This window comes from Scomber japonicus, chromosome 23 (assembly GCF_027409825.1).
Source record: "Scomber japonicus isolate fScoJap1 chromosome 23, fScoJap1.pri, whole genome shotgun sequence".
Taxonomy (NCBI): domain Eukaryota; kingdom Metazoa; phylum Chordata; class Actinopteri; order Scombriformes; family Scombridae; genus Scomber; species Scomber japonicus.
Genome location: NC_070600.1, coordinates 24,132,413 through 24,146,362, shown reverse-complemented (window position 1 = coordinate 24,146,362; position 13,950 = coordinate 24,132,413). Strand labels below are relative to the sequence as shown.

At 38.9% G+C, this 13,950-nt stretch overlaps 1 protein-coding gene across 1 annotated transcript in view; it reads right to left on the bottom strand.

Annotated features, from left to right (window-relative positions):
• The window catches only part of LOC128385163 (calcium-activated potassium channel subunit beta-4-like), a 38,108-nt gene extending 36,785 nt beyond the window's left edge, over window positions 1-1,323 (bottom strand). The window contains exon 1 of the mRNA XM_053344024.1: window positions 1,159-1,323. Within this exon, the coding sequence (XP_053199999.1) occupies window positions 1,159-1,323 (165 nt within the window). The remainder of the gene's footprint in view (window positions 1-1,158) is intronic.
• Window positions 1,324-13,950: the final 12,627 nt, after the last annotated feature.

The following is a 13,950-nucleotide window of genomic DNA, read 5'->3' as shown; positions in this document are numbered from 1 at the left end:
AGTTACATCAATATTAATATAATAAAAGACAAATATTGGGCACTAACACTTCCTCCAACTCCTCCCACTACAACGCCAACACCAATACTCCTACTGATAACAGCTTCCACTAGTTAAAGGCTGATTACTAGATACACATATACATATTTTAACATCAATTAATAACTATATTACTAATACTAACAGCTGCTACACAACCTGCACCAAAACTACTACCACTAAAGATTAGCATAAATAATCCACTGTCACTGTTTACATCACTGTTAATAGTATTTATTATTAAACCCTAATACTTCGTCCACAAACAGTCCAACTACTCCTACTACTGCACCAACACCAAAACTCCTACTGGTAACCACTATTTAAAGGCTGGATACTAGATTATAGATGCACACATAAAAATACTAACACAATTTTATGTATCCTAACATCAATTAATAACTATATTACTAATACTAACAGCATAAAAAAAAAATAAAAACCATGAAAAATAAGCAGAAATACTCCACTGTGATAAGTTACATCAATATTAATACAAATAAAAGTCAGGTATTGGGCTCTAACACTACCTCCAACTACTCCCACTACAACGCCAACACCAAAACCCCTACTGGTAACAGTTTACACTAGAGTCTGGATACTAGATCCGCACAAAAATACAATATTACATGTAATATTTTATGTATTTTAACATCATTACTAATACTAACAGCTGCTACACAATCGGCACCAAAACTACTACAATAATACAACCACTAAAAATAAGCACAAATACTCCACTGTCGCAAGTTACAGTATTTATTATCAGACTTTAACACTTAATACCACTAACAGTCAACTCCTCCCACTACTGCACCAACACCAAAAACTCCTACAGCTTCCACTACTTAAAGGATGGATACCAGATACACATATACGTATTTTAACATCAATTAATAACTACATTACTAATACTAACAGCTGCAACACAACCTGCACCAAAACTACAACCACTAAAAATAAGCAAAAATAATCCACTGTCACAAGTTACAACACTACAAATACTATTTATTATCGGACTTTAACCACTAACAGTCAACTCCTCCCACTACTACATCAACTCCTCCGCAGCTCCAGCAGCTCCACCGGCGGCTGCTGGCAGCTGGTGGCCGGACTCACCGTGCAGTTGGCCGGCTTGCTCTGCAGGCTCTGCAGGGTCGGACTGAGCCAGCAGAAGCCCAGGATGAAGAGGCTGAGGATGCCACAGGCGATCAGGAACAAACCCAGCCGGATACTCTTGTCCTCGGCTTCGGAGTACTCATACGACACCCGGATCTTCGCCATGGCAGATCCACGGAGACCTCCGGCGGCATGGAGAGGAGGAGAGGAAGAGGAGGAGGAGGAGGAGGCGGAGGAGAAAGAGAGAGAGAGAGAGGAGGATGGAGGATGATGAAGGAGGGGGAGGCGGTGTTTGCCTGCTTCCTGCTGAGAAACTGTTGAGTTTAAACACCGTCTGCTCTCTGTCTCTGAAACAGGTTTAGTGCCTCTGGCTTCATTTATCCTCTCTCTCTCTCTCTCTCTCTCTCTCTCTCTCTCTCTCTCTCTCTCTCTCTGTTTCAGACTCCGATGCCTTCATTTATCTTCTATTTTCATCTCCGCCTCCTCTCCTCCTCTCCTCTCATGCCCTCCCTCTTTCTTAATTTCTGTCATTTATCATGCTCATTTGAAGTCTTAACTATAAAAGTGGGTAACAAGAAAAACAAATAAATTCCTGTCACCATAAAACAACCCTCAACTTTACACATTAAAGCATCACATTTACTTTAATTTACAACAGTGTTGGAAGACGTACTTAAGTAAAAATAGCAACACTACAAAGTTAAAGTGTTATAATGAGTGATGTAATATGCAGTATTACAGTAAAAGTACTGCAGTATTACAGTAAAAGTACTACAGTATTATAGTGATGTAGTATGCAGTATTACAGTAAAAGTACTGCAGTATTATAGTGATGTAGTATGCAGTATTACAGTAAAAGTACTGCAGTATTATGAGTGATGTAGTATGCAGTGTTACAGTAAAAGTACTGCAGTATTACAGTAAAAGTACTGCAGTATTATGAGTCATGTAGTATGCAGTATTACAGTAAAAGTACTGCAGTATTACAGTAAAAGTACTGCAGTATTATGAGTCATGTAGTATGCAGTATTACAGTAAAAGTACTGCAGTATTATAGTGATGTAGTATGCAGTATTACAGTAAAAGTAGTGATATATTATTATATATGACATCATTAGATTATTAATAGTGAAGCATCAGTGTTAGAGCAGCATGTTACTGTTGTAGCTGCTGGAGGTGGAGCTAGTTTATACTACTTTATATACGGTTAGCTAGTTTATACTACTTTATATACAGTTAGCTAGTTTATACTACTTTATATACAGTTAGCTAGTTTATACTACTTTATATACAGTTAGCTAGTTTATACTACTTTATATACAGTTAGCTAGTTTACACTACTTTATATACGGTTAGCTAGTTTACACTACTTTATATACAGTTAGCTAGTTTACACTACTTTATACAGTTAGCTAGTTTATACTACTTTATATACAGTTAGCTAATTTATACTACTTTATATACAGTTAGCTAGTTTATACTACTTTATATACAGTTAGCTAGTTTACACTACTTTATATACAGTTAGCTAGTTTACACTACTTTATATACAGTTAGCTAGTTTATACTACTTTATATACAGTTAGCTAGTTTACACTACTTTATACAGTTAGCTAGTTTATACTACTTTATATACAGTTAGCTAATTTATACTACTTTATATACAGTTAGCTAGTTTATACTACTTTATATACAGTTAACTAGTTTATACTACTTTATATACAATTAGCTAGTTTATACTACTTTAGTTAGCTAGTTTAGTCCAGTGGTTCCCAACCTAGGGGTGGGGCCCCTCCAAAGGGTCAGCAGATAAATGTGAGGGCTGCTGAGATGATTAATGGGAGAAGAAAGAAGAAAAAACAAAGTTCTGATACACAAATGTGTTTTCACAAATTAAAGCTGTCAGATAAATGTAGATAATAATATTAGTGGAGAAGAAATATCAAGTGTAGAAATATTAAAGTGAATCATAAATCGTAATAGTACTAAAGTGGAATCATTATACTGATATGAGTGTAATTCTCAGGTGTCCGTATACTTCTGTCCACGTATCAGCCTGCAGCTCTGATGTTTGTGTGATTTCATCTCTCTGTGTTTCTGCCTGCAGCTTCAGCGATGCTCCGTCGTCCCGGTGGCCTGATGATTCAATCCAGATTTATATGTTATTTGGCCACTGGCTGCTTGTTGTTCTCTCACTGTTACATGCTGGATGAGATAAGCCTCTTAGTGCAGAGAGAGCACATCACTCTCTCACAGCCGTTTCTCAGGGCAACACAATAGCTTTTATAGGACAAAAATACTTTGCTTTTATGTGTTTAGAGTAGAGTGTTGATCACATGCACGTACAGTATGTGAACCAGACGTGACTATCATTATATATGTGAATGTACATCGCAATATATATTAGAACTGCAGCAATTAGTCAATTAATTGATCAGTTACAAACTATTAAAGTAATTACCAACTTTTTTAATGATGGGTTCTTTGTTTTCAGTATTTTTTTAACCCTCCTGTTGTCCTCAGGTCAAAGAAGGAAGGAAGGAAGGAAGGGATGAAGAAGGAAGGAAGGAAGAAAGGAAGGAAGGAAGGAAGGGAAGAAGGGAGTAAGGAAGGAATGGAGGGAGGGAGGAAGGAAGGGAGTAAGGCAGGAAAGGAGTAAGGAGGAAAATAGTAAGGACGTAAGGAAGGGAGGAAGGAAAGGAGGAAGGAAGGAAGGAAAGGAGGAAGGAAGGAAGGAAGGAAGGGAGTAAGGAGAGAAGAAAGGATGTTTATTTTCTTTACTTCATAACAAGCTGCTGTGACGAAACAGTTTCCTTACATAGATCGATGAAGTTTCATTTCATCACCTTTGTGTGTGTGTGTTTCTGTGTGTGTTTCTGTGTGCCTGTGTGTGAGGGTGTGTGTGTGTGTGTGTGTGTGTGTGTGTATGTGTGTGTGTGTGTACTGCTGGAGTGTGATCGTCGTTAAAGATGCAGTCATTCATCCAAAATGGCCCCTGAGGACCGACGATCAATGAGCTGAATGATATGTATTGATTTCTCTCCTTTTCAGCCTTCAGTGAACCATGTGTGAGAGAAACACAACCTGTTGATGAGCCGAGGATCCAAACACACGTTTCTGTTGGCGTCCAAAACTCTTCTTATAGACAAATGTTGTGTTTCAAATCTCTTCTTCTCTTCTTACTCTTTATAATATCACTGACTTGATGTTTTGTAAAAAATATTTAACCCTTCGTAGGTCACACCAAGAAAATGATATCAAAAAAACTAATTTCTTTGTTACCATAACACAAACTGTATCTATAGCAACCATAGAACAACCTGTATCTATAGCAACCATAGAACAACCTGTATCTATAGCAACCATAGCACAACCTGTATCTATAGCAACCATAGAATAACCTGTATCTATAGCAACCATAGCACAACCCGTATCAATAGCAACCATAACAATCTGATCTCATGTGAGTCGGATCATTAAAAAGATGGAAGGAAGGAAGGAAGGAAGGAAGTAAAAGAAAACAGGAAGGAAGTAAAAGAAGACAGGAAGGAAGTAAGTAAGTAAGTAAAAGAACACAGGAAGGAAAGACGGCCGTATTTGACCCCTCAGCTGGCCGGTTCTGGCCCATGGGCCTCATGTTTGACCCCTCTGGGTTAAACAGATTTAGTTTCTGAGCAGATTTGACCTCAGACCTGTTTAAGAGGCTTTTCCACGATAAACGTTGAATGATGGAAATTAATAATAGTCATAATAAAGTCACCGTGCTTCTACCTGCAGTGTTCCTACAGTATTTATCTCTGTATCTCTGCGTCTGCGTCTCGGCCTGCTGTATAAACGTGAAGCGCTCTCCAGAATAAAGCCTCAGCGTTGTGCATTGGTAATCAGGGAGGCATGTGGCGGGATTATTATCATCTCTGTGGATCAAAAGATTACAAATGATAACGGACATCAGCGTGGAGGAAACACGTGTGTCTGCAGAGCGGCTCACAGAGCACAAATATCACACTCACCCTTTAAATAGTTTCACTGTTTGTTACCTGAGATTAAAACTCATGACTGAAGATGTAAATATGACCAGAGGGGTCAAACATGAGGCCTGTGGCCTTCTTTTCCTTCCTTCCTTCCTTCCTTCCTTCCTTCCTTCCTTCCATCCATCCATCCTCTCGTCTTCTTTTCCTTCCTTACATCCTCTCTTCCTTCCTTCTTTCCTTCATTAATTCTTTCCTTCCTCCCTTCTTGTCCTCTTTAGTCGCTTCCTTCCTTCCTTCCTTCCTGTCTTCTTTTCCTTCCTCTCATCCTTCCTTCCTTCTATCCATCCATCCTCCCGTCTTCTTTTCCTTCCTTACATCCTCTCTTCCTTCCTTCCTTCCTTCATTAATTCTTTCCTTCCTCCCTTCTTGTCCTCTTTAGTCACTTCCTTCCTTCCTTCCTTCCTTCCTTCCTTCCTTCCATCCTCTCATCCTTCCTTCCTTATATCCTCTCATCCTTCCTTCCTTCTTTCCTTTCTGCCTTCCTTCCTTTCTTCCTTCCTTCCTCTGATCCTTCCTTCCTTCCTTTCTTCCTCTCTTCTCTTCTTTTTCTCATCCTTCCTTCCTTCATTCCTTCCTTCGTTCCTTCCATCCTCCCTGTCTTCTTTTCCTTCCTTCCTTCCCTCTTGTATTGCTCTGACCCACATCAGATCCTATAGCAGTGTGTGGGGCGTGTGTCTGTATAAAGATGAGTTAGTCTCTTGTGGTGTGAACAGTTGGTTTCCTGTGTTGACCAAACATTTCAAACCAACCATCAGACGTTGTGATTTAGCTGCACAATATTTGCTCCTGCTGTCCTGAAACAACAGAAGAAGAGAAGCAGCTGCAGGAAATGTCTCTCATGATGGAGACGCTGACGATGGCTGCCACGACGCTGCGCTCCTGTTCTGCACAACATATTGGTTTTAACTAGGGCTGTCAAACGATTAATTTGTTTAATCGAGATTAATCGCAGAATTTCCATAGTTAATCACGATTAATCACGTTTTGAATTGCATGTTTAAAATCTTGTTATTTTCCATTTGAAGGCAGTTTTAAGCCCATAATGTAAAGCATTTCTTACCAGAGTGTCTTAACTGGGAATCAATCACGGCTCTGCTGCGACTCCCACACTCCAAAATGGTCCTTTGGTGGAGCTGAGGCTGGCTTGGCTGCACCTGGGTGTTTAGCGTGGAGGTGCTAACTCAAACTCCACGTACTCCGGTGGTAGTGAAACTCCGTTTGACACAGGTTGCATTTTACTTTTGACTTGTCAACTGAAGCGTCTGGAAGTGTTTTAAAGTTAAACAAGCCGTTCAAAAGTCCAGTAGCTCTCTTACTTTCCATCAGCGCGGTAGGTTTACTGCAGGAGGCCACTTCAAAGCATAGCGCTACAGCTAGAGGAGCCGTCTACGGGGGAGTAGAAGGGACAAAAAGGCTTGCAACATTAAAATGCGATTAAAAAAAATGAACGCGTTATGGATTGCATTAATCTAATCACGATTAACGCGTTAACACTGACAGCCCTAATTTATTTATGTATTTAATGTGACATGGTGAAACATATGATGAGTGGTGATGATCTCTGCTGAGTTCATGTTGTGTGACTCTGATGTTTAAAAGAAGACTTTCTGTTTTAGACATGATGAGATAATTAACTGATAAAGTTTTAACTCTCACATTCGCCCACTCGCTCTCACGCTCTGCTAAACTTCTTCTTTTATGAGATGTGTTTGTTATATAACTGCCATTTCAAAAAATACCACTAACATGTTTATATGAAGTGAATATAAGGAGTCAGAGATGAATGAGTTTGTGTTTCTACTGTGAGAACGTCACCTCATCAGATGTTTGTAGTTTCTACCACAGACTGAAATATCAAGACAAGAAGAAGAAGAAGAAGAAGAAGAAGAAGAAGAAGAGAGAGTCAGTTAAGCTTCCTGTCGTCCTCCCGGGTCAAACTGACCCCGTCTGTTTTGACTGTTCCTTCTTTCCTTCCTTCCTACTTTCATTTCACCCTCTCTCCCTCCTTCCTTCTTTCTTCCTTCCTCCTTCCTTCGCTCCTTTCCTTCCTCCCTTCCTCCTTTCCTTCTTTCCTTCCTTCCTTCCTTCCTCCCTTCCTTCCTTCCTTCCTCCCTCCCTTCCTCCCTTCCCTCTTCCTTCCTTCCCTATTTCTTTCCTCTCTCCCTCCTTCCTTCCCTCCTTTCCTTCGTTCTTTCCTCCCTCCCTTCCTTCCTTCCTTCCTTGCTTTCCTCCTTTCTTTCTTCCTTCCTTCCTTTCTTCCCTCCCTCCTTCATTCCCTCCTTTCCTTCCTTCTTCCTTCTTGTCCTTCCTCCCTTCCCTTCCCTCCTTTCCTTTTATATTTCAACTGAAATATAAAATAATCATTGAAGAAATAATCAAGGGAACAAAACAAGTGAATAAAAGAAAATAAAGCTTCTCAAATCATATATTATTATAAAGTTTATATTATTATAAAGTTTATATTATTATAAAGTATATATCTTTACTTTGAATTATTTAATTATATTTGAGTTTGTGACCTTGGTCTCAGAGGAAATTGTGATGGGCTTTTTTTTTTCCACATTAATTTTTTTTTATATTTCACTGATAAAAATGATAATTTGGATAATTGAGAGGAAGTCATTGGCAGACTAGTTGCTGTTTCTTGCCATCTTATCTCTTAAAGCCATAAATTTAATGTCATGATTAGATTAGATGTGCCTCCATCCGTCTGCAGCTTTCCTTTCTTCCTGTTCTCAGTTGCTTTTAGATGGTGAAGTGGTTTCCTCTCCTAAATTTAACAGCTGATTTTAATCTCCGCTGTGTGTTTTCTCTCTCTCTCTTTTCTACTGCAGTAAAATCTGCTTCTGCTTTTTATCACCACATTAAATCTGTATTGCTTACTGTCTGTGGGTTCAACCTGCAGGCTGTAACAAGCTCCAATAAACTCCACTTTATTAATTTTCTGCGGCTGTCACTTTGTCATCACATGTTGAGCTGCTTGGAGGTAGAGAGAGAGAGAGAGAGAGAGAGAGAGAGAGAGAGAGAGAGAGAGAGAGAGAGAGAGAGAGAGAGAGAGAGAGAGAGAGAGAGAGTCATTTCAGTGTTGTTAGATGCAAATAAGAAACCCTGAGAGGATAAATATGATATAAATTGATCATTCATAGAGCTGCTCCCTCGCCTGCTGGCTTATTTTTGGCCTGCAGCGCCCTCCTGAGGACAAACTACCAAATCACAGCTGTTAAAAGAACTTCACCTCAAGGTCCATTTAGTACAAAGGTGTCGAACTCATTTTGGTTTTATGGGTCACATACAGCCCAATTTGATCTTAAGGGGGGGCCGGACCAGTAAAACCATTAGCCTACATAATAACCTACTAATAATATTTAACATGTATATTTTAGCTTTACAGCAATATATCATCTACTTACTGTGAAAAATGAAACATTTCAGTAATATTATGTCTCAGATTTTCAGGTTATTTTGCACAGAAGCTGCTTTATGTTTAATATAGGCCTATTAATGGTTTAAATATGATCACAATGTGTATTAAAAAAACAAAAACAAACTCTGAACCAGCAGAAAAAAAATGATGTTTTCATAATTTGCTAAATTATCAAGTGGGCCAGATTAGACCCTGTGGTGGGCCGGCTCTGGACTGCGGGCCTTATGTTTAACCACCCCTGATTCAGTAGCTGCTCTGGAGCTTTCATTGCACATGTCGTGAAGTGTGTCTTGTTGTCATGGAAAACTCTTAAAAAGAGCAAATAAATGAAGCTTGAGGTCATTTTTCTTTTTTAATACATATTTTTCTTTAATTTGGAGTAACGTTATTAATATCATGCTGTAAATAACTCTGAAAATGATCTTTTGATGGTTATTTTATGTGTAGCTTATTTTCTTCCTTCCCTTATCCACTTCCGGTACCCGTTTCGCTTTGAATCTTTTATTTTGAAGGCTCTATGAGCAAACCAGGAAGTGGGCGCAACGGTTGTCTTGGAGACGATGCATTTACAACGCAAATGGCCCGTCAGTTAACGGTGTTAATGAAAGATTATTAAGTTATTATTTCTGATAAATGAGTTTCATCAGTAATAATCAAGCGACCTAGACGGAAAGGGAACAAGGTAATGTTTGTTTTGTTGTATTTTATTAATAGTTTGTGTTTAATATATTTAAGTTGTTCTTCATTAGACTCATCTGTAACGGTTGAATGCTAATGATAGATTATAACGGTCGTTGTGATTTTATATGATAAATATGTTAATGAATGTTAGTATTGATACCTATCTGTGTATTTTAATGGAGTTTGATTGAAGTTTGTGATTTGTGTTATATAGGAGAGATCCCGGTCTCTAGAGGGCGCTGTTAAAAAGTGTTTAAAAAGTGTTAAAAAGTGTTTAAAAAAGTGTAAAAAAGTGTTAAAAAGTGTTTAAAAAGTGTTAAAAAGTGTGCTTAAAAAGTTTTGGTAGTGAAAGCTTCAGAGTTTAGGTGAGATGTTACTTCACAGATCATTTGTGGAGTAAACTGCTTTAACATTGAGGTGAGAGGAAATGTAGCCTAGATATCAACTCTTCAGTGTTTCTTTTATTTTACACAAAGAGTTTATAATAAAATAATCATTATTAAACAGTATGAAGAGAGAGCGATAGTTAGGTAGGGAGGTGGTAAAAAATCCCAGTTGGGGATGTTTGTCACTTTCTCTTTGGGGTTGGTTATCACATGTAGTTATTTATACATATATATAGTGTGATATATCTAGTTCTGTCTTTCTTTTAAGAGAGGAAAATGAGCAGAAACTTTGTCCAGATGTGAAGATCAGAACAGTCAGAGAGGTAAAACTGTATAATATTGTTATATAAGGATAAAAAATGCACTTATAGAAATGATTTTTCCTGTTTATGTTCGCTTGGTGCAGGAGATGTGTTAGGTTGTTGTATTTTAATCAAACTAAACATTTTAAATAATGTTTTAATATATTTCTGAATTTTCTCCATTACAAATTAAAAGGGCATTTATTCAGTATTCAGTTTATGAGGAATTGAAAGGACAGTAAATGGTGTGACTATTAACCCCTGTTCTCCCCTACGATCATTTATTTATGTGTTTATTTTTTATTTTTGTAGCTCTTAGTGTTTTTGGAAGAAGTGAAAGGATAATTATTTATGATCAAATCAAAGGATAACGGTCAACATTAAAAATAAAAGCTTCACCCACTCTCTGGCTGCGGTCCTCTCCACATGCTTTTATTGCATTGTTAAACTAAAAAATAAAATAAAAAACATTATTTCACTTACCTTTCATTTTTGTGATCTCACCTTTCAGCTTTATGGGGCTGCATCTTGGAGTGGAAGGTGCTCTCCCTACAAAATAAAGTTATGATTATTGTTTTTAAAACATGAAAATAAACATGAAAGGTAGGAAGGAAGGGGGGAAGGAATGACAGAAGGAAAGAAGGAAGGAAGGAAGGAAGGAAGGAATGACAGAAGGAAGGAAAGGAAGGGGGAAGGAATGACAGAAGGAAGGAAGGACGGAAGGAAGGAAGGAAGGAAGGGGGGAAGGAATGACAGAAGGAAGAAAGGAAGGAAGGGAAGGAAGGGGGAAGGAATGACAGAAGGAAGGAAGGACGGAAGGAAGGAAGGAAGGAAGGAAGGAAGGAAGGAAGGGGGGAAGGAAGGGGGGAAGGAAGGAATGACAAGGAAGGAAGGAAGGAAAGGAAGGGGGGAAGGAATGACAGAAGGATGGAAGGAAGGAAAGGAACGGGGGAAGGAATGACAGAAGGAAGGAAGGAAGGAAGGGGGGAAGGAATGACAGAAGCAAGGAAGGAAGGAAGGGGGGAAGGAATGACACAAGGAAGGAAGGAAGGAAGGAAGAGGGGAAGGAATGACAGAAGCAAGGAAGGAAGGAATGACACAAGGAAGGAAGGAAGGAAGGAAGGGGGGAAGGAATGACACAAGGAAGGAAGGAAGGAAGGGGGGAAGGAATGACACAAGGAAGGAAGGAAGGAAAGGAAGGGGGGAAGGAATGACAGAAGGAAAGAATGACAGAAGGAAGAAAGGAAGGGAAATGAGAAAGATGGAGCCCTCACAAAAAATCCAGGAGCTCCTCAAAAGCCAGAAAACGTCACACAATCTAAATAGAAACCACTCAGGACTCGTCGTTCAGTTTCATTACCAGAATATTTATTTTATTCTTTTTTTCTATTAAAACACTAGCTGCCATATTTAATAAAACAGCCAACGGCCAAGTGCCTCAGTCCTCATCCTCCAATCAAAATCCTCTCCAACAGGTCACGTGGGGTCTGTGGGCGTGTCCTTGGCTTTGCTGCTGCAGTGTGAACGAGCTGGCCCCTGTAGTCATGGCAACAGATGTTGTCGCTGTTGCCGCCGTCGCGTCCCGGCGGCTGATGTTATTGTTGCTAAAAAGTTTTGCGGTGGTGTTGGCGAGTCGGGCGTGGTCCCCTTTTAAACCGTCTCCATGGTGGTTTCCGTGGTAACGGGAAATATAGTATTGCATCGTTTACTGGCGGCCAGAGGAGGGAGCGCCTCCTTGTTTCTGACAATTTCTCTTTTTGTTTTTTTTTTCCATTTTTCTTAAAAATACTGCCTCGTGTGTGTATATATAGGAAATATTTATACATACACACACGACTGCTCATTGGCGCCTCCTGGTGGGAATTTAAAACTGATGTCATGAAATGGAAATAAAGAATAAATGTAAAAAAAACACAAATAAAACTTTAAGGTGCAATATGCAAGATTTGGCCACTTGCTCCAAACCATTAGGGGGCAGCAAACCCCCAACCCCACCTACCCTTCCCCCCAACCCCACCTACCCCCCCATCACCCCTCTCATCACTGCACAAAGCTCGCTGTTTACAGTCACTGTGCGATGGCGTCTCCCAAGATATCAAAACACTACGGAGACATTATGGGCAGCAGTAAATTACCAAAAAGCTGCAGAGGTCAGTTTAATCTCATCATGTCGGCTGTCTCACCCGGCCAGCGGCTGCAGCAGCGTCGGAGCTAACTTCCAAACAGGTGTTATTTGGATAAACTGACCACAGATTTAGAGAGTCTAAATAGTTTTTTTTTCTTTATCACCTGAAAAGAAATATTAAAACTTAGTGAAGTGACATATTAATGGACCTACAGCCAGTCTTCTTCTGCAGTGACTCATTATCACTCTTCAAGCTTCAACCCTCAACCCAAACATGGATGTATTATAAGAGCTGGATAGGGCGCCAGTTTTACCCAGTGGTCACTCTCGGTATTGCAGCAAAGAGAAAAAAAAAAAAAAAAAGACGTCTGTAAAACTGCTAACAGGCGACAGACGAGATAAATTATGACTGTTTTTATGATGAATTTATGATTTTTGATGGTTCGATATTTGTAAGACTTTTGGGAAAACCTGGAACGTCATCACAATGTAAAGTCTGTGGGCCGAGTAAGGGGGTGAGGGGCACTACCGAGCATGTGCAGTGGGTCATATAACGAAGATGTAAACATTGAAGCTAGAAACATTTTTTTTTGGTGTATGCAGCCACGTAATCCCTATAAGACTGGTCCAGTATCCAGCTCTTCTAATACATCATGAACATCTTTACGTCTTATAATTTAAGTTAATGCTCCAAATTGTACATACTGCACCTTTGATTGATTGATTTTTTTTTTTTTTTTTGTGAAAACCTATATGATTGACAGAAAGTCTGATTGGTTTTTACTGTTGCCGGGCAGAAAAGAAACCCTGCCGATGAACGTAGGAGGAGGAGAAAAAAGGAGAGAAAAGCAGGAAGAACGTAACAAACAGAACAAAAAAACAAAACAGGAAGTAAATATTAAAAGTGAAGAAACCGAGCAGGAAGGGAGGTTAAAGGAAAGAAAAGATGAGAAACCAGAGGATGAAGACAGTGTGTGTGTGTGTGTGTGTGTAAAGGATGTGTTGGTATTCTGCTGCTGACACGTAAGAAACACGAGTTAGACGTTGATTACTTTTGATTTAAGGCGATTTTCTATATTTTTGTCATTGCCAACAAATCTCAAACCAACAATGAACTGATCTACTAACTAGTCTCGTGTGTGTGTGTGTATGAAAGTCTGATGTGTTATTCCTCTGACATCTCACACACATCGACCTACTACCACTAAACAACTTCCTGTCTGGTAACTGAGTCCTGAACGTCTGTTGGTGCAGCGAGAGCTTCTACTTTAGCCAGGAGTAAATCTATTTGTTTCATTTCATTTCTAAAGATCAGAAACTCTACTGGAAACAGACTAATAATCTTATTATACCAGCATATTTAAAAAAATTTTTTCCCTTTAAGAATTGGAGGTTTTATTTTAGCCACAGTGATCATCAAATACATACGAAACTCAAAATAATTACGTTGATTGAACAAACTTTTGCAGTTTTTCAGAAGCCAAAAAGTCATTATCATTATCAAACGTACATTAATGTGCCGCTGAGATAATTCGCAAATACGACGCAATATTTCCTTCCGTTCATTTGGTCGTAAATGACTAGATTACCCGACAGATATATATCGGCCGATATTGACGTCACAGATATATCGGTATCAGCGTCTATGTTGTCCGATATCTTTTTTTTTTTAAGTCATATAGGCTGCATTTAATGTATATGATCATTTTTCTTAATTCAAGTTTATGCTTTCATTTTTTAGTTGTGTGTTTTTTGTCATTTAGTTTATAAATTTATCGTCAAATGGTAAAATAAAGGTTGAATGCTATATCGTACATATCTTTGTCTCAAGTGGGTTTTAAGG